The 21,056-nt window shown below is 36.9% G+C and overlaps 1 protein-coding gene across 1 annotated transcript in view; it reads left to right on the top strand.

The window, feature by feature from the left end:
* Positions 1-21,056, top strand: part of ALDH1A1 (aldehyde dehydrogenase 1 family member A1) — a 55,134-nt gene that overhangs the window by 24,584 nt on the left and 9,494 nt on the right. The window contains exons 3-10 of the mRNA XM_082629249.1: positions 2,393-2,533; positions 5,058-5,187; positions 6,757-6,818; positions 8,608-8,736; positions 10,360-10,473; positions 14,632-14,734; positions 16,299-16,483; positions 19,324-19,488. Coding sequence (XP_082485375.1) covers positions 2,393-2,533; positions 5,058-5,187; positions 6,757-6,818; positions 8,608-8,736; positions 10,360-10,473; positions 14,632-14,734; positions 16,299-16,483; positions 19,324-19,488 — 1,029 coding nt within the window. The remainder of the gene's footprint in view (positions 1-2,392; positions 2,534-5,057; positions 5,188-6,756; positions 6,819-8,607; positions 8,737-10,359; positions 10,474-14,631; positions 14,735-16,298; positions 16,484-19,323; positions 19,489-21,056) is intronic.

The raw sequence follows: 21,056 nt of genomic DNA, 5'->3' as shown, positions 1-21,056 counted from the left end.
TGCCTATGATAAACCATATTTGGCTAAGGCTGATGATGGAACATGGAGCAGAAGGATCTAAACAAAAGCTGTGTCACACAGACCTTTCTAAACACAGAGCAGCATGTATTTTATAAGCTGTGGTATCCACAGGTCATGCTGGCAATTTCAGATTCTTGTGGTTTGCTTTTTAATTTTTTTCAACAGTGCTCTTCCAATATAATTTGGAAAAGGTGAGAACCTATGGCATAAAACAATGTCCAAATATAAGCAATCAATGTGATTAACTGACTGCCCAAAATATGACTGTATATATATTTCTCAGGAAGGGAGAGTAAGAATACATGTATTTTATTGTACATAATCACTATTCTCTCAAAAGTTAGACAGTAAGATACACAAGTGACTAATAAGAACCTGCTGTATAAAAAAATAAATAAAATAAAATTTAAAAATTAAAAAAAAAGAAAAGATACACAAGTGTAAGATGGTTACAGTGAAAGAATGTTTGCTTGTAATCTGTACTGTGATAATATTATCACTTAATCAGACCAAATTATACTTCTAAAATATCCCTCTGGCCCACGATCATCTTAGTGTGGTGATAAATAATGTAAAAATAACTTACTTTTCTTGTACCTTAATATGCAGACTTGTAAGTTTGGGACTTCTTCTTTTTTTTTTTTTTTTTGGTGGCACTACGTGGGATCTTTGTTCTCCGACCAGGGATCAAACCCGTGTCCCTGCAGTGGAAGTGTGGAGTCCTACCCACTGGACCACCAGGGAATCCCCAGTTTGGGACTTCTTGACTGAATATAATCAAAGGCAGGGAATATTAATCTGAGATCCATGCCTCCCAAAGGGGAAGGTATCATCGTTGAATGGGTTCAGCTTAATTTGAGCAACTTAAAAAAATTTAGGACAATTTTCCCTTCAGATTCTTTAAGGAAACTATGGCTCCTGCACAAAAGACAACCCACTGGCCTAAGAGGTACCATGATTTGTGGAGCTTATGTAGCTCCATGTAGTGACCAGACTGATAAGCAAAAGAAGATTGGGAAAATCTATGCCTTTAAAGTGTTTGCAGCTGATTTGATGGAGGAAGGAAAAAAGACAAATAAAGTAGTAATGGAAGAGGTAGTGATTTTTGTAGTAGGTGTATTCTATAGGCGCTCAAATGGGATCTGAACAAAGATCTATGGGAATGAGTGGCCAGGGAAAGTATTTAACTGAGGCAGACTAGGAAAGAACAGGAGGAATAAACCAGTTCAGAAAAAAGAATGTGAGTGAGGACACATGAGTGACGGCAAGAAGACTGAGTGTGAAATGACTCAATTATTTGACTTTTGTTTGAATTAATGTAATTTTAAGCAGTGCCTTAATAATAAGAAACTGACTTCTTTACCTAGTTAGGGATTGAAAGGAACTCTTTGTACCTAGTTGGGAAATGAGAGGTTGTAATACACCGCCCTTTCTCTATACCAGACCCGCTGCCTGTGTCTTTTTCCCTCTGAACAAGAGGAATGAGCACATGTTTATAATGTTTACTCTTCAACAGCAAAACACAGTTCTTATTCACCCTTCAGTAGGTTCTTCATGAGAGTACACAGCCCATAAAGTCACCAGAGATCCAAGAAGATATTCACTATTTTAGATCTTGAGCTTTCCCTGGAACTCTTGACAAACCAATCACCAAAACAGTAAAATGTAGTGGTGAAGAGCAAAGACTCTACAGTCAGCTGGGCTCCTTTTAAAACAGTTCAGCCACTTTCAGCTACTGAGCTTGGGCAAATCTCCTCTTTCTCTTTGCTTCAGTTTCTTCATCTGTAAAATGGGGAACGTATCTGTCTCATAAAATTATTGAGAATTAAATGAGTTAATAGGTGTAAAGCGGGCTTCCCTGGTGGCGCAGTGGTTGAGAGTCTGCCTGCCAATGCAGGGTACACGGGTTCATGCCCCGGTCCGGGAAGATCCCACATGCCATGGAGCAGCTGGGCCCGTGAGCCATGGCTGCTGGGCCTGCATGTCCGGAGCCTGTGCTCCGCAGCGGGAGAGGCCACAACAGTGAGAGGCCCGCGTACCGCAAAAAAAAAAAAAAAAAGAAAAAGAAAAATAGGTGTAAAGCAATGAGAACATTACCTGATGGTAATGGTAAGCACGCCAATGATAGGAACTATTAAAATATAATATTTCTATTCTAGGAAGTCAAGCATGTGCTATGTGTGTGGCACTCATCATTCCAAAGAGTAGGCAGCAGGTATAATTCCAATATATGGTAGTTGAGTTTGTACAGTATGCTGGAATTAGGCTGATGAAGACACAGCTTACAAGGAGTTTTAGTGTATTTTATAGGGTTATTGCCACTGGATTTGCTAATATATTTAGCCCACGAATTGAATTCTTTGACTTGCAGGAGGATGTTGACAAAGCAGTGAAGGCCGCAAGACAGTCTTTTCAGATTGGCTCTCCATGGCGTACTATGGATGCTTCAGAGAGAGGACGGCTAATAAACAAGTTGGCTGATTTAATCGAAAGAGATCGTCTGCTCCTGGCAGTGAGTATTAACCGAACTACGCAGAACTCAAAATCTCTAGAAAGCGTTCATTGTTTGGATTGGTGAGTTGTTTTGATTTTAGTGTTCACTATATACTCTCTACAGATAAAACAAAAAGACTTCTACCAGCTCTTGTATATGAATGGTACCACTGAGCTTATTCTCAGATAGTAAGTAATCTGCACTCTGGTTTTAGATGATGTTAATGTCTACTCCCAGAATACAGTCTACAGTCTAAACACTGGGTTTTTTTGCTTTATTTATTTATTTAGTTAGTTAGTTAGTTGCACTGGGTCTTAGTTGTGGCAGGCGGGCTCCTTAGTTGTGGCATGCATATGGGATCTAGTTCCCTGACCAGGGATCAAAACCAGGCCCCCTGCATTGGGAGCATGGAGTCTTAACCACTGGGCCACCAGGGCAGACCCTGAATTAAATTAAACAAGTTTCTTTCCTTTACTGTAGAATTTCTGAGCCTTTATAAAATAAGGTCACATGCAGCATGAAGATCCTAGAATAATATACCGGCTTTCTTGAACTTGACCACTGAACTCCTTGAGTGAAAAAATCTCATGGAGTTTGTTAAAGGTGCCCAGGATATTTCTTTAAAATAAACCTTAGGGCCTCCCTGGTGGCGCAGTGGTTGAGAGTCCGCCTGCCGATGCAGGGGATACGGGTTCGTGCCCCGGTCTGGGAGGATCCCATGTGCCGCGGAGCGGCTGGGCCCGTGAGCCATGGCCGCTGGGCCTGCGCGTCCGGAGCCTGTGCTCCGCAACGGGAGGGGCCACAACAGTGAGAGGCCCGCATGCCGCAAAAAGAAAAAAAAAAAATAAAAAAAAAAAAAAAATAAAATAAACCTTATTTCTCCATAATCTAGCCCACAAAAGACAGTTAATAAAATGGCCACTTTTTCCTTTCCTGAAATGTACATGTTCACAATGGTCTTGAATAAAGTATGTTCTTTTTATAGGTGAAAAAGCAAATAATAAAGGAAAATCCATTCATGTGTTTATAAAAATGTTATTTTTATGTATACTGCTTTTTAAAACACATTTCAGCAGTTACATGAATCAGCATGTAAAATGGGTGGGTGAGGTGTTTCCTTGTTTTTTCCTAGAGAAGCCAATTTAACACAAAGCAACAGCAACATCAGATTTCAGAGTAAGTTTTTACTACCTTTAGAATCTTAACTGGCGGCAACAAAAAGGCTTATGTTTTTTAAAATCAACATTAGCAATTATAGTTAATCAAAGGGCCATTTATTATCCAATCAAAGATTCAGCATAATTCAAACTATGTAAAAATATGGAATTAGAAGTTATACACAATACAACAAGAGTAACCAAAACATCCCGCAGGAAGAAATCAGAATTTGTTAAAACTTGCCTTCCCTAATTTATCCGATCTGTGAATTACAGAATGTTGACTGCCTCTGTCAGCATAAGATCATAAGGGGGGAAAAAAGAGTAAGCATACAAAAATCATGTTTGAGGGCTTCCCTGGTGGAGCAGTGGTTGACAGTCCGCCTGCCGTTGCAGGGGACACGGGTTCGTGCCCCGGTCCGGGAAGATCCCACATGCCACGGAGCGGCTGGGCCCGTGAGCCATGGCCGCTGAGCCTGCACATCCGGAGCCTGTGCTCCGCAACGGGAGAGGCCACAACAGTGAGAGGCCCACGTACCACAAAAAAAAAAAAAAAAAAAAAATCATGTTTGATTAAGTTTTGAGGTAGCATACAATATAATGCAGAGAGAGAAGACTGTACAACAGATAAGGAACTGATTTAAGAGTTTATCACCTGTACACTCCTGCCCCAGCAGAACATTACACCCCAAAGTCTTTACAGTTCTGCTTAAGAAAAGGAGGAAAAGAAAAGATAGGTCATCTTAAAACCATTAGGGCACTAGACTAGAAAATGTTGAACTTTACAGCCTGACCATTCAAACAATAATTTTGATATTAGTGGCAAAACTGAGTTTCACAATTTAAAATTTTGTTGAAGAAAACTCATGGATTAAAAAAAAAATCCATGTTTGTGTGAATATCCAGATGGGATGTAAAAATTAAAAATGATTATTGAGGCATTATTAATGGTCACTGACAGTAAATTGTCACCCACAGTTGTATAATACAATAAGTGAAATCTTGTTGGAACTCTAATCTGACTAAGGAGACTAAGTGCCACTCTCACAAGCTGTGTGTATATCAAATTGTGACCAATTCTTAGAAAGTTGGTTCACTGGGGGACGTTCAGAATGAGATAGAAGGGCACTAGGGTTTAGAAACCAGAATCTCACTACCTTTTCTACCCAGATCTTGCTATGTCCTTAAGCAAGTATGATCTTAAGCAAGTCCTTTTAACTCTTTTTTTAGTCTCCTTTTTAAAAAGAGGAGGTTACAAAAGATTGCTTACAGTATTTCTTCTAGTAGTTTCAAAATTCTCTAGCACACGATTACTCAAAATATTGACTTTTTTTAATCTAAAATTTCTGTGGAAGTTTAGATTTGGGGTGTGATCTCTTTTTCAGACAATGGAGTCAATGAATGGTGGAAAACTATTTTCCAATGCATATCTGATGGATTTAGGAGGCTGTATAAAAACATTACGCTACTGTGCAGGCTGGGCTGACAAGATCCAGGGCCGCACGATACCCATTGGTAAGTAGCTTTGGGAAACCACCGTGGGTGACGGTAGGGGTGAGGAGATTATTGTAGAGATGAAAAATTCCAAACTCTCCCTTTTAAAGATGTCAACCAAGTAGGGCAGAATTATTTTCTTCTTGACTTTGAGACAATGCAGTTCTGAACCTGGACGTTCTGCTAACATTCATCATATCGGTTTTAAAATTGTTTCAACATAAATATGCAGAACACTATAGATACTTTAGAAAATATTAAAGTAAGAACATTCGTATGCCCACAATTACTGATTTAAGCAGTTGTCTCTCTAAGGACTCAAACTTTTCAGAGCTGGCCTCTAAAATTATTTATTTGGGTTTTATTCCAATGGTGACATTTATACCCTTTCTATAATGTAATTATTTAAGCCTCTTTGTACGTTCCAGTATGAGTCAGCTATGGTCATCTGTGCCTCATCTAACTCAGTATAGTTAGAGCAGACTAATTAAACAAACTAATTCACATTGATTTGTTTCAAATAGTTTCAAAGAAAGATGGGTCTGTGTTTATAGCTTAAGAATTTGTGTGAGTGAATGTGTATGCATTTTAGTATTTTAATAGAGTATGCACATAATGGGATAGGAATATGAAAAGGCATCGAGTTGGAAAACATTACAAGTAGAATTTAATTCATATAAACGTATTGACTACGGAAATACAACACCCTCCAGGACTGGCCCTGAAGTGCATTTCCAGTCTAACTGGAGCATCCCGCTGGTTAGAAGTGAGAGCCAGGAAGTGGAAAGGGGAGAGTGAGACCACGATGGGACCAAGAACTGTGGTTATTTCAGAAAATTTTACTTTACCCTTTGATAAAATGGGAGAAACCATTTAAAGTACAAATAGATCTTGATAAGTAGCCTTCTTGCTATGATAGCCAGGAAGCTTTTGTAGGAACTAGAATGAACACAAAGCACAGTGCAACCTCAGGATGACCACATCAAACTTTGAGGCATATGAATCAATCAAATCCAGATGGAAATGTCCTTTACTTCTGGCATATTTTTTTCATAGATTAAGAGTTTGGTAGGCAAAAAGAAGAGGACGTTTTAGAACAAGCCAGTAGGAAAGGCTTATCACTCACAGGGAGATATTTTTTAATTCTACTATATTTTAATTTTACTATGTTTTAAATTATATTATGCACTTTAAAAATTACTGGTAGAACTCAGAGCTGTCAGAAACAGAACTCTTAAGTTTCTTTCTTAGTTACACACCTTTTATTTCCTTTATCATGAAAGAAAGGAAACTGAGAAGAAGTATGATTTAGAAAGTAGCCCTCCTATAGGATCAGAGATAGAATAAATACTGTTCAGATCTTTTCCAATTGTGCATCTTTGCTTTGACCTAACTCAGTTTTATGGTTCCTCTCATTTCAAATTACTATTTGAGGGCTCAGTTTTTCATTTTTTAAATAGGCAGAGATATGTTCTCTCTTTCTTTTTTTTAAATTATTGTCTATACCTTCCTCTCACATCAGCCCCAAACCACCATTCTATGAATATCAAGCACATTTGTCTAGAAATGATTGTGTGTTTTATTTTTCAGATGGAAACTTTTTTACTTATACAAGAAATGAGCCTATTGGTGTGTGTGGCCAAATCATTCCTGTAAGTTGCTCTCATATAATTTTCAGTCAAAAAAAAGTGAGTTCTAATTCTATTTCATTTGTTAATGAAGATTTCTTGGGCACAAATGAATGCTTAGATATTTGCTAAATGGGAGCAAATATAGTAACTGTTGAACTTGGGTCTCTCTGTGGCTGTACCCTTTGGATACGAACTAGTAGTCTGGAAACCTATCTATACTCTGGCATATCTCTTAGAGGTTTTTTGTTTGTTTGTTTGTTTGTTTTTTGCGGTACGCAGGCCTCTCGCTGTTGTGGCCTCTCCCACTGTGGAGCACAGGCTCCGGACACGCAGGCTCAGTGGCCATGGCTCACGGGCCCAGCCGCTCCGCGGCATGTGGGATCTTCCCAGACCGGGGCACAAACCCGTGTCCCCTGCAATGGCAGGAGGACTCTCAACCACTGCGCCACCAGGGAAGCCCTAAATTCTGGCATATCTCTTTAGGGTGTTTCCATATACAGCATCACCAAACCTTAACCTTTTACTCTATGGTTTGTTTTTAAAAAGATGTATTGTGCACTCTGTTTAAGACCCATGCTTTACATGTACATAGCAAAGTGGTCATCGTGCAAGACGCCAACCATTTCAGTGAAGTATAGTATGGCCAACCACTCCCCAACACTTTCTATCAACATATCCTCAATGGGACTTCTCAACATAGAGAATAGTAGCAACCAGAGTGTTCAAATTGAATGAAATTTCTTAACTAAATGGAAGAAACTGTGCCAGAGGCATTTGGAGCACAGTATGGAATATATCCTACCTTCAGATAAGAGGCTTTGATACTCCACATTCCTCTTAGAGAAAGTACCATTTTAAGCAGAACCATGAAGATTTCCTTTTATGCCCAACAAACAGGAGACTATCAATGATTTCACTTTGACTGACATATTCAGAAAGGCCAAAAAGGCCAAACAAAAAGATGACAAAATGTCCTGATGTTCTTAGATGAGGAAGTGGCAATGACTTATCTTCTGCCCCAATGAGATTGAAATGTACACATATTAACATTTTGAATGAAATTGCTCATTAGTTCAAAAATCCCAATAAAACCCATAAAAACTACATAATCCTGAATACTAAGAATTGTTAATATTTACTGTATGCCTGTGATGAACAATTCACTGCATTAAACATTTGGCCCACTTTCTCTATGAATCCTCAGGACAACCTTCTGAAGTAGAGAGGACTGTTTTCAGCACTTACAGATGATGAAATCATACACAAAGTGCACATAACTTGTCTGAATTCACACGGCTGCTCAGTGATTGAGCTGAGATGTGAACCAAGCTGTCAGCCTCCAGACCCTAGACTTCTTTGTCTTTAGCAAGATATTTGTCTTGGAATTAAATACTACTAAATATTATTATTGGGTAAATGGTTACATTTAAAGACCTATAGGGAGGGAGGAATAATTACACTTTTTAAACCCTTACAGGTAACTTACAATATATTTAATAGTAAGGCTTGATTTCTAAACCATGCAGTGATTTTTTCTCCTGGTAGAAAAATAACTCAAAATAATAGCACTTGATAAAATTTTATGACTTTCTCCTGCTCTCTTCCTGTATCTAGTTTGTTTGGAGGGTTTTTTTTTTTAGCATTTATGAGTTGCTTTGAGCAATGAACTTAATTAGAATATACCAGATGACTAAACAAAACTATTACAATTCTTGTTTAACATCTACAGGGAGTGTATAATGTGGAAGTCAGATTAGCAAATGTGGCTTTCAGCAATACAAAGAATCTATTGTTATATATTGCTTTCTAGTGGAATTTCCCATTGGTCATGCTCATTTGGAAGATAGGGCCTGCCCTCAGCTGTGGAAACACAGTGGTTGTGAAACCAGCAGAGCAAACCCCTCTGACTGCTCTTCACATGGCATCTTTAATAAAAGAGGTACGTTTCCTAAATCAAAATATGTTTAATCTTTGGATGCTGAAGGAGATGGATGGGCTTTGGAGTGAATGTGGCACTTAAAAAAAAACTTTATTTTTTGGACCTGCATATTTAGCTGTTTTGGAACACAGCTGTTTCCTCCTTGAGTTTCAAATATAAGACTGCTACAGTCACATGACGATATTGAGAGGTGGAATCTTGTTTGTTACTGTCATTCCCATTTCTTTTCGTTTAGAATCAGAATAAAGTTGTATTTCAAATATCTTAAAAAAAAAAAAAAGTATGTGCAAGAACTCAGGAGTCCTGATTTACAGTAGGAAGACTTCATCTGTTGCTACTGTAAACTACATTATCTGCCAATGACTCCTGTCCAGTGGGGACGTATTAAGCATAGCTGCTGGCAGGGACTTTTGGCAGTCAACCCAAATGAACCTCTGCCCAAAGGAGGACAGGAAGCCAGACCAAAAGCTTCATGTCCAACTGCCACCTTATGATCACTTTTTAAATTTCTTTTGCCCAACACCCATGAATGCAAGTTCATGTTGAAATTGCTATGATTTTCTTTCAAATGTTGAACTGTAAGTTGGTATATAACTGCAACCAACAGCCTGGAAATTCTACAAATTTGTTTAAACTAGTCTATCTGAAGGTTGGAGGCTTCTGAGCTAATATGCTTGCTTGTAGCATTGGGCTACATTATTTCTAAACTCATTCACCCATGAGGGAATACCTTTATATTCTCTTTTCTATTACGGTTTCCTCTGCATTTACCTTCCTGCTCAAAAACTGACAAAAGAGCACATAACATTCATTTTCATCAACTATCTAGATTGTTTTAATATATTTTTTCTTGCAAACAAGTTATTGTCCTTTATATCATACCAATATTTTAAAAATAAGCTTTAGTCCCTATAAATTTAAAATTCAGGAAATCTGAATCCATATCTTAAAAATATTCTTAACTTCAAATTAAAAGTAGGCAAAAGAGATGTCAAAATGAGACATTTTGATGCAAATAACATGAAATTTCATTGTGTTGTTTCAGTTGCCACACTGCTCTATACTTGATAATTCTTTAATTGAGATTGAAATCAATCTGTGAAGCTTGATCATGAATGGGATGACCATTTTTAACATAACATTTTTCTGATTAAATAATGCTGATAGGAATTTGCAACCTAGCTGGTATGCCCTGATCAATCAACAGGTAGAAACTAAAAATGTTAAGATCCCTTTAGCTTCTTATTTTTGCTGAATGGATAATAAACACATTGTTTTCCTTCTTTGTGAGTAATTTACCAACCACTTTTACACACACTATCTTTTTTAGTTACTATTATAAAATTTGAGACAGCCATCATTGGAGCGATGATCCATGAAAGTCAAAGATGAACTTACTCTAAGGAGAAATAGTCCCTCAATAATGCAACCCTTGAGGTTATTTTAAGTGGGCTAAACAATGAAATAAGAATAATAATAATAAAACCACCTATATGAATCTTTCTTTGTAGAGAAACTCATAAGATTAGCATAAAGAGGCAGCTTTGATCCCATACTCTCCTCTTTTTTCTGTAGAATTAAATGATCAGTTCTGTTCTAACTATTTTACTTATTATCTTTTAGGCAGGGTTTCCTCCTGGAGTAGTGAATATTGTCCCTGGTTACGGGCCTACTGCAGGGGCGGCCATTTCTTCTCACATGGATGTAGACAAAGTGGCCTTCACAGGATCAACACAGGTAACATCATTTACTCAGGCCAGTAGTGAAGCAGTCGGAAGCATGTTTTATGTTACTGTTTTTAAGCTGACATTTCCTTAAAACAAAAGTTCTTTTAATGATTTGTTCCTTATTCTAGCCTTCACACATGTTTATAGAACATAACCAGATGTCGTTGAGATGAAACGAAATACCTATTACAAAAGCAGAAAGGACTGGAGTAAACTGTTTTTAGTATGTTATTACTTTCTCTGACAAGAAATATGGCTGATTAGACCTTGTCGTATGATTAGTAAGGTTTATGATAAAAAATATAAATTAGGCCACAGTGATTTGTATGAATGAATTGTAATTTTATCCTGTAGATTAGGGAAATCAAAGAGCAGAGCCTCACCCTTAGCTCCTTATTTGGGGCTCTCTCTTCCCTGAACATTCTGAAAAGGAGTCAGCAGCTCAGCTTCCCGGATCCAACCTAACTTTTCTGCCTCAGTAGCTCCAGCTTGGCTATCCAGAAGATTAAAGAACAGGACCCCAGCCGTGGGCACTTCAGAGGAGAGGAATGGGGGAGAGGAGGGATGCTAAATGCTCTCTAAATGCTCTGGGTGTTGAAAATGGTTACTTTTTTAACTTTCCGGAGAAACAGGAAGAACATTCCAGATAGTGTGGAAAGGCTAATTTGATTATTTTATACTCCTAATTAGCCACTCCAATATAAAGAAAAGTTTACATAGAGAACTAAAACAATAGAAAATCAAATTTTATTTTTCTTGATCATTTTTAAACTAGATAAATCAATATATAATTTTTTCTTGTTTTTTATAGACATAGAATAGAAAAAGTTTACATTCTACAAACTCCTAATTGAGGTAGGGGAAAACCAATTCTTCAATCAGGAGTCTGTGGACAAAACAACTGGTAATGGTCAAGACATAGCAATAAATTAAAAAATGATGAAGTCACAGGTTGAAATCATAGTAGAGGAGGTAAAGCAGGAAGGTACAAATTCCTCAGCCTAGCATTGTAGACCTTCCCCAACAGGGATACCACATACAGCTTCTGCTCTAGATCCCACACACTTCTCTAGTTTGTCTGAGCCAGAGGCTACTGTTCCACGATGCCATATCTGCATCACTGCCTGTTTATCTTGGCTCATCCCTGAACCCCTACAGCACTTTAGGGGTACTTTACCTGCCCCCTCCCCCAAAAAACTTTGATATGAGAAGACTAGGAAACATCTAGGTTTAAATTCTAAGTCTACCCCTCCTAGCAGTATGTCTTCCAAAAGTTAAGTATCCTTGCTAAACTTGAGTTTCTTCATATGTAAAATGGGAATAATAATATCTACTTTATTGAGTTGTACCAAATAAAACTGAATAAGCTAATGAGTAGTAAAACATTTAGCATCCTACAGAGTAGTCACTAAATGGCATGATTATTGTGTGTTCTAGAGTCATTTCCATTCTCTTGTTCCTTCCCTCACTCTTTAATTTCTCACACTAGTTCATAAGGTGTGAGGGAAGAGGTCCCTTCTCCACAAAATGTTTCTTCATCGCTGCCCCATCACTTCCTGATTATTCCATGCATCTTTTCATTCCCATAGGTGTTTGCTCATGCGTGGCCACACCTACTATAATGTGGCTCCCATCACATGCCCTCTATGGCTTTCTCCACAGTCTCAGGAGCATCCTGAATTTAAAAACTTTCCATCTGTGCCCCCATTGTCCCTGATATATAATTATGATAGCACGTGCTCCTTGCTTTGTTATGTATCTCTCTCCCTTTTGCTGACTATCCTCAAAGACTATCTTATTCATTCCTATCTCCAGAAACCAGTACAGTAACTACTTCTGATTGAGTATAAAAGAATTAAGTGTGACTAAGATGATTTTAGAAGCCACACAAAAAATCAGTCTTTCTGGGTCCTCTTTTAGCTTCAAGTTCGTTGCTTTGCAGATAGTAGTGAACTTGCCAAATGCCATGAAAGAGGCAAACCATGGACTTTATGTTTTTGTGGTTCATTGTAGCAGTCACGCTCATTATAAAAATGTTTCGGGCATGGTAAGAATTTTAATGTCCCATTAGATTCATTTACAACAGAATCCAACCCACATTGTGCAGGATGTGCTAAGTTAGAACATTTTTTTGAGCATTTGTTACTTCTGCCCCACAAGGGCAATGCCATAATATCATGGAACATACTTTTTACCATAGTCTAAATAGTGCTTATCCTCTCTTCCTTGTAGACCTTTTTGAGAAAAAAATGACAAAATTTTACTTTTTTCCAAGTGAGAGAACAAAATCATGGGGCAAAAACTGATGTTTCCTTATTTTGACTTTAGCTAGACCTTTGGGAAAACTCAAACAAACCTTTTATTTGCCATATGAAATTGCACGAAGTAAAAATGTAACCTTTCTTTCTCACTCATACCTCTAACCATTCTTCATGCTAGTTCTTTTGACAGTTGTAGCTTTTAGAAAAATGCCTCTGATCTTACTCCCTTCCCCAAGACAAAAATTATCTGCTTTAATAAAGTTTCTCCAGCAAATCTTTCTAAGCTAAAAACAAAAAAAAACAAAAAAACAAAAACCCAGAAAACAAAAGAAAGATGCAGTGAAAGAATTTGGAGAATTCAAAGGGAGAAAGGCAAAGATTATTATCTAGAAAATACAAAATTCTTAATCACCTCAAATGAAAATTCAATTTTTGAGAGTGGTCATAAGAAATATGTTGTGGAACCAAAATGGGATACAAGAGAAATTTCAAACAGGGTTTCTTCATTGCCAGTCTACTTTTAGTTTATTTTTATTAACCTACATTTAAGGGTTTGATTTAGTGCATGAAGATTTTACGTAAGATGAAAACATTAGCAGATTAATTAATGCTCTACTCTGTAATGCACAGTAGGAGTTGGTTCAACAGTCAAAATTTAAACACACATTCAACAAGCATCTACTTAACTTTTATTCAGTTGAGATAGAAACTTTTTCTTAAAATCTGATGTGTTGAGGAAGAAAAGAAATCCAGAGAATAAAAGAAGCAAGATAAGATGAATCATCTTGTAAAAAGAAAAGCAAAGATCCTTTTAGTGTACTAAGACTTCAATAAAAAATAATAAGGAAGAAATAGTTATATTAAATAAAGGAAGAAAGAAGAAATAATTATAAAACAGGCCAGATTTTAGAAATGAGAAAAATATAAAGAACTGTAGAAACTAATCTTCATAGGAAGTGATCCATAAAAAAAAAAAAAGAAAACTCTTTCTCTGAAGAGAGGCCACTAGCATTAATAAGAAAAAAAAAAGAAAAACAGTAGGATTCCAGCTAACTGAAGTAGCAGCACAGAACACAGACTCAATTTCTTTCTCCTAACTCCACTCTTCAAAGGTGTGGAGGACAGCGTGAGAAAGAGCGAAGTGAGAGCAAGAGACATGGGGGAGAGGGGATATCAGTTAATCAATAGTTAAGTGAGCCCACTCTGACAGATAGTGCTGAGAAAAGGTATGCAATGATAGAACATTGTCACTGCTACCAGGGAGGCAACATCTGTTTGGGAAATTGATATTTATACAAATAATACAATCCAAGAGAAACTCTGAAATGAGTCCTCATGAGGGCACTTATCGGAGATCAGAGAAAGAAAGGTCATGTTCACCTTGAATCATCACAGATGGCTTCAAAGAGGAGCTAAGATACGAGCTGGACCCTAAGGAAGGGTAGGATTGGAGGCAGCCCAAGTCGGGGTAAGACCTTTGGGTCTCATTATAAATGAGAAGCAGAGAGAGATTCGAGGCTGGTAAATACGCCACTTTGTCTGGATAGAGTTTTCTGGATTTCAACAGAGGGACGAAAAGTCAAATTAGATAAATTATGGTTGGATCATGATATGTCAGACTGATCAGAAGAAAGATGAAGTTCTGATTAAAATGAAAAATAACCTGTCTAGCCATGTATACATCAAGATCAGCTATCACATTCAATATATCTGTCTTCATGATCCATCCTATGTTTATGCTTGGATGGAGGAGTCTTTGGTATCTGAAAGTGCCAAATCTGGAAAAATGCCATTTCTCCCTAATGAGACGTAACTGTGGCACAAACATCGTATAAATTTAAATCGCTAAAGAAACCTGCCTTCATGAGAGCAGATTAAGCCTCCTCCTTTGTAATGCTCCATTTCAGGTTGGCAAAATGATCAAAGAAGCTGCTGGGAAAAGCAATCTGAAGAGGGTGACCCTGGAACTCGGAGGAAAAAGTCCTTGCATTGTGTTTGCTGATGCCGACCGTGAGTAAAAGTCACTCTGCTCACTTCTCACCCTTCTCCTTTCTGGTGTCTGGTAATGCCATACAATGAAGGGTTTGCTTCTAACGTCAAAGTGTAAGGCATTAACCAGAATCCAAAATTACTCTTAAAAATCTCTTAAATTGTCCTAAAGTTATAACGCCTAGATAAGTCCAACACAGACACAATTTCTTGGTTTGGAATAGATTGCTATTTTCTCAGCTGAACTCTAGAGAAACTAACTATTTTGCATTTAGGGGCCGTAATGGATATTCTTAGTTCCATACCTTTATATATTAGCATCACCTTAAGCGTGGTGAGATACCTTCAGACACGTTGGACTGAGACCAGCTGGAGAGACAGCAAGTTGCACATTTGTCATCTCCCTTCTCTCTGGGTCACACGCTCATTGAATAAAATGGCCAGAGGAAAAGGATGCCTACTATTTAAGTAATTTCTCTCATTTTCTTCTAGCAGGTGTAGTTGAATTTATATATATTAAATCTCTAATTACGATGTGACTCCATTATACAATATCCTAGGTTCATCCTGATTATATTATCAAGGAGAATTCCACAATTATTTCCAGCAGAAAAAGAAGGTCAAACATTCATCTGTCTCTTTAAGAGCTGCATTATTGGTCTGAGGCAATCAACACAGATGACTTATGTTGTTACTGTGATCTTACCTGAAGCTTTTTAGAGCACACTATCTTATACATTCTACAGACATGACAAGATTTCTGATTTTACCAGATCTTCCTGTAAACTGCTTTCACTACAGCTAAGCAGATGTGATTCGTTCACAAAATAAAGATAACAATATCCAATTGCTACAATGTTAAATTAAACCTTCTGCATTTAGAAAATTAAAATGCAAAGAAAGCTTTCTTCTGGTTGTTTAGGATCTACTAATGAAGCAAACTATTTCCTCTTTTTAAAACCCACATAACCATCTCAAATAAACAGATAAGAAGAATTTATAGGCATATATGAAATAACATGGCACACTTTACATAAATTTAGAAAAATGTTTTCATAGAAGGTGGGTGGGCAATTCTGAATATTAGTTGTTTGGAGGTTTTGGGGGGTTTTATGGGGTTTTTTTGTTTTCAGAAATATCACTTTTTCTATTGATTAGGGTATCTAAGAATGTTTTTAAATTCTTATTTAATGTAATGGATATTTTATATTTTCTTTGTCATTAGTTAAAACCTGAGGCCTGAAAGAAATATTCAGTCATCTAATTATAAATGGAGATATTTATAAAAATCACTTGCAGTGAGATTTGATCTTAGGATAGTTTCCACATTCTTGGAATTGCGCATATTAAAGTTGTATTAATAACCACTATTATTTCAGAGTCTACTATTTTTACTATCATTTTAGTAGCAAATAAAGGATCAGAAAGGTTAATGTGTCACCTGGCTGATGAGATAGAATATACTGAATCTATGATTATATGACTCATGATTTTTTTATACCATCATATCACCTCTGAGAAAGATGTATAAAATATATAATCTTTAGAAAACATCTCTTCTTTAACATGAATGTCTTCTTTGCAGTGGACAGTGCTGTTGCATTTGCACACCACGGGGTATTCTACCACCAGGGCCAATGTTGTATAGCTGCATCCCGGCTCTTTGTAGAAGAATCAATTTATGATGAGTTTGTTCGAAAGAGTGTTGAGCAGGCTAGAAAGTATGTTCTTGGAAATCCTCTAACCCCAGGAGTCAATCAAGGCCCTCAGGTGAGTGTAAAATAGATGGAACAGCGTTCACCAGGCACAAGAATAAAGTGTCTTCTCTAGACCTGGTTTTACTTAAATACGATTACTTCCCATTCACGTATCTTCCCAGGTGACAATACTATATCAGTTTGGTGATTAAAAAAATAATGAATCTAACTCCCAATGGTAAAGAAAGTATCCTGGTTTTGTGTTGCCCAGTTATCACATCCAGAAACAGATGAAGAGATATGCTGGGAATTAAAGATGTGAGGAAAAATAACAAATGCTGTAAATTTGTTTTCCTCAATCTGTACACCTCTGAATCCCTATTTACAGTTCCTATCCACTTGGAAGTTCTTATACAATCCTATCATTTATTCTTTCCTCAGCATCAATCCTTTTTCTTGGCTTCCATCCCCAGATACAGGCAGCTGGCACACCTCTATAAATTCTCTCCAAAGTCTTTAGTCACTCGACCTTCTAAAGATAGCATGAGTGTCTTAAAAAGTCCCGAGTTCCTGGCTTTGTGGCAAACTTCCCATTTTAGTTGTTAAAGCTCAATGATCCCCTAGGGTTCCCATTTTCTTCTGTCTGCTTAGAACCACTGTCAACGAGAGTGTCTCTCTTATCCAAAGCTCACCCTTCCCTCTTCGTTACACAGTTCTCTGTTCATTGTCTGCTTTCAAGCTCCTGGACCTTTGGTTCTAAATTTACTCCTGCCCTTTGAGGTCTTGATCCAGAGTAGAGTTTCTACCTGATCTCATAGAGCTTACAGTCTAGAAAGTTAAAAGGCCGTCTTGGATTTTCCTGTTCATGCCAAGATACCCAAGCAGGAAAATTTTAGGACTTAGGCAACACCAAATATTGAAATCTAAAAGCCCTAAAATAACTTAACTGGTAAATGAAGTAATACGGTTTGTTAAGTCTAATCTTGTTATATTTTGTATTTATCTTTGTGTTTAGTAACTACATAGAAGTAGTTGCTAATTTTGATCATATTGGGTAACTTTCCAAATGGATGCCAAGGCATGTATTAAATTCAATTTTGACTTGGTCTCCCATTCTAAAAAAGGATGGGATTCTAAGGTTTTAGCTGTGATTGTTTCTTTCTCTAAATATCTGTCTATTTATCTATCTATATAAAAGTAAACACGTTTCCCATTTGCGATACACATCTATCAAACAGACATAAGATAGATGATAGATAGATAAATAGATAGATAGAAAGAAATATATATGTGAAGAGGAAAGAAAAGAATAAGAGAGAGGAAGGGAAGAGAAGATACTTAATATTAAACATTGTTAGGCAATATTTCCCCCCATCAGGGGATCTGCACAATTCAACCGGAGGCTCAAAAATTGAGCTAGAATGCTTCATTTTAAGAAAATTTCCATTCATAGGGTTCTTAAGTAAATAATCCAGTGATCTAACTACTTAACATAATAATTTAAACTTGATAAGTGAAAATATTTTTGTCACAGGTTGCACTGAATAAGTAGAAAAAGTAGATATGTTGGGACTTTGAGTAAAAGACCGAAAAGCCCCTGAAGCTTCTTTACCCTTTGAAATACTCATTTGTTGTTATAAGAAAGAGCTTATGGAAAGAGACACTCATTTACTAAGCTTTAATATATATTCTAATTTATGATATAAAATTATATATATACATGTGGATATCATAACTTCTTTTTCAAATGAAAATACTGATTACTTCCAACTTTTTAAGGAAATGTATATTTTGGTCTTTGAAATCAGATTGGAAAAGGACTTTACCAAGGAAGAATTTGTTATATGTGTAAATAGTATTTAATCTAATTGGATATGGAGCTGGATTGTGTGCGTGAGAACTTTGAAAACTTTTCCTGGGATTTAGAAGATAGGGGAGATTACAGAGTCAAAGAAGACGACAATAAAGAACAACAGTTTTTAAGTAGTCAGAAGAGTCAAGGCAAATTGACAAGAGGCTCACACCTTGACTCCAGGATCTCCGATGTTTTTCCTTTGAAACCTAACCCTAGCCACCTCTGAGACAAGGCAGTCTTCACCAGTGATTTGGAGTCCAAGAATCACCCAATCCTTCAACACCCCCAAATAGGAACTGAGGCGATAGGTAGTCCCAATTCCAGTGCATGGAGGAGAGGTATGGGCTCCTGACGTTCCCAGCTAGAACTCTGTAGTCATTCTTTTCCTTGTAAAAATAAACCATTTAAGTTCTGTAGTTCTTGTAATATATTTAGATGTGGTCCATTTAACAAAGCAGGTTGGCAACAATCAGGACAGGTCAGAAATTAAAACCAGACCTACTCACTGCCCCAGGGGGACTTAAACTGGGTGGGATAACCAGGCTGTGGTCAGCATGGACCCTGCCACAAGGGGATGGTCCGGATGAAGAGAAGCAGAGGTCGAGGAATCTTCCTAATGTCACAAAGCATCTGCTTTCCAACTGCCATGTCTAATTAACCCAGTATCAAAGTTTTCTTTTTCTCCTTTCACCTTTTAATTTCATTTAGGATTACAGTTTCCAGGTAAGTGTGGTTGATGATTAACAGACATTTCTTCCTGTAAATAAATGACAGTTGTGTGAAGAGGTTTACACATGTTTGCAGTGCCAATACACTTCTCTTACATGGCTGTGAAACAAGCACTAAATACAAATATTTATCTTCAAGGATTCTTTCCAGAAAAGTCTTGAGACAAAATATACCCAACAATAAATCTGAGCCTCTGTCAGCTGTTTTGGTTGAATATTTAACTTGATAACAATAGCCTAGCATTTTGAAACCTTTATTTACAGGCTGGGCAAAGTATTATCTTACAGGTTGCTATTTTTTTTCCTTTTCATGTGATATTTTTCAAATAGATTGATAAGGAACAATATGAAAAAATACTTGACCTCATTGAAAGTGGGAAGAAGGAAGGGGCCAAACTGGAGTGTGGCGGAGGTCCATGGGGGAATAAAGGCTACTTTATCCAGCCCACGGTTTTCTCTAATGTTACTGATGAGATGCGCATTGCCAAAGAGGAGGTAAATGGTTTCATTCTGTTCTGTTCCCTTTGTTGACATATTTTGTCTGTGTGGATGTATACAAAGTATTACTGTAACATTCTCAGCTCTTTGAACACCTTTTCCAATAAATGTTACTTTTCATTTCTAATACTGATAAAGGGTTTATTTTTGATTAAGACTAAAAATAGTCAGGAATTCATTGGGCAGGCCAAGAACTTCCAGTTGACTGCAGATCAGGATGCTTAACAATTTCTAGGTGCTTCCTTCACAGATTTAAAGTAATAGAAAATACAATTCCATGTTCATTGTTGCTTTTTCTCCTTTGGAAATAATATATTTGAAAATAATTGGAAAAGAATAAAGTGATATGCTGTTTTTAAAAATTAAACTCCTTATTTTGAGATAATTGTAGATTCTGTTGCCATTGTGAGAATACAGAAAGATCCCATGTACTCTTTATCCAGTTTCCATCATTGATAACATCTTACAAATCTATAATATCACAGCAAGTATGTTAACATTGATACAGTCAAGACACAGAACATTTCATCACCACATGAATCTCTCATGTTTCCCTTTAATAGCCGAATCTATTATCCTTCCTACACCATCCCGTCCTCAACCCTTGGTTTTCTCTTAACCACTAATCTCTTCTTTATTTCTGTAATTTTGTCATTTCAAGAATGTTACGTAAGTGGATTCATACTTCATGCAATCTTTTGGGATTAGCTTTTTTTCACTCAGCGTAATTCTCTATAGATTCATCTAGGTTGTTGCATGTAAGGATAGTTTGTTCCTGTTTATTGATGAGTAGTATTTCATAGTATGGGTGCACCATAGTTTGTTTAACCATTCACCCTTTGAAGAACTTTGGGTTGTTTCCAGTTTGGGGCTACTTTTAATAATGCTGTTATAAACATCAGTATACAGGGTTTTTGTGTGAACACAAGTCTTCATTTCTCTGGGATAAGTGCCCAGGAGTATAATGCTAGGTCATATGGTAGATGCAACTTTTTAAGAAATTGCCAAACTGTTTTCCAGAGTGGCTGAATGATTTCACATTCCCCTTAGCAATGTATGAATGATCCTAATTTCTTTGCATCCTTGCTAACATTTGTTGTGACTATTTTTTATTTTAGCCATTCTGATAGGTGTGATAGCTCACTGAGGTTTAAATTTGCATTTCCTTAGTGGCTAGTGACATTGAACATCTTTAATGAGCTTATTTGCCATCTGATAACTTCCTTGATGAAATGTCTCTTCATTTCTTTTGCTCATGTTCTAATTGGATTGTGTGCTTTTTACTGTTGAGTTTTGAGAGCCCCTTATACATTCTTGATACTGATCTTTTTTTGGATGTGTGGTTCGCAAATATTTTCTCCCAGGCTGTAGCTTGTCTTTTCATCTTCTTTACCAGGGTCTTTCTCAGAACAGAAGTTTTTAATTTTACGGAAGTCCAATTTATCCATTTTTCTTTTTATGGATAGTATTTTTCGTGTCAACTCTATGAACTACTCTTTGTTTACTCCTAAGTCCAAAAAAACTTTTTTCCATGTAATTTTTTAATTCTTTCTGAAAGCTTTATA

This window comes from Mesoplodon mirus (genome assembly GCF_964341445.2).
Source record: "Mesoplodon mirus genome assembly, chromosome: 1".
NCBI lineage: Eukaryota > Metazoa > Chordata > Mammalia > Artiodactyla > Ziphiidae > Mesoplodon > Mesoplodon mirus.
This window is presented reverse-complemented; position numbering and strand designations above follow the sequence as displayed.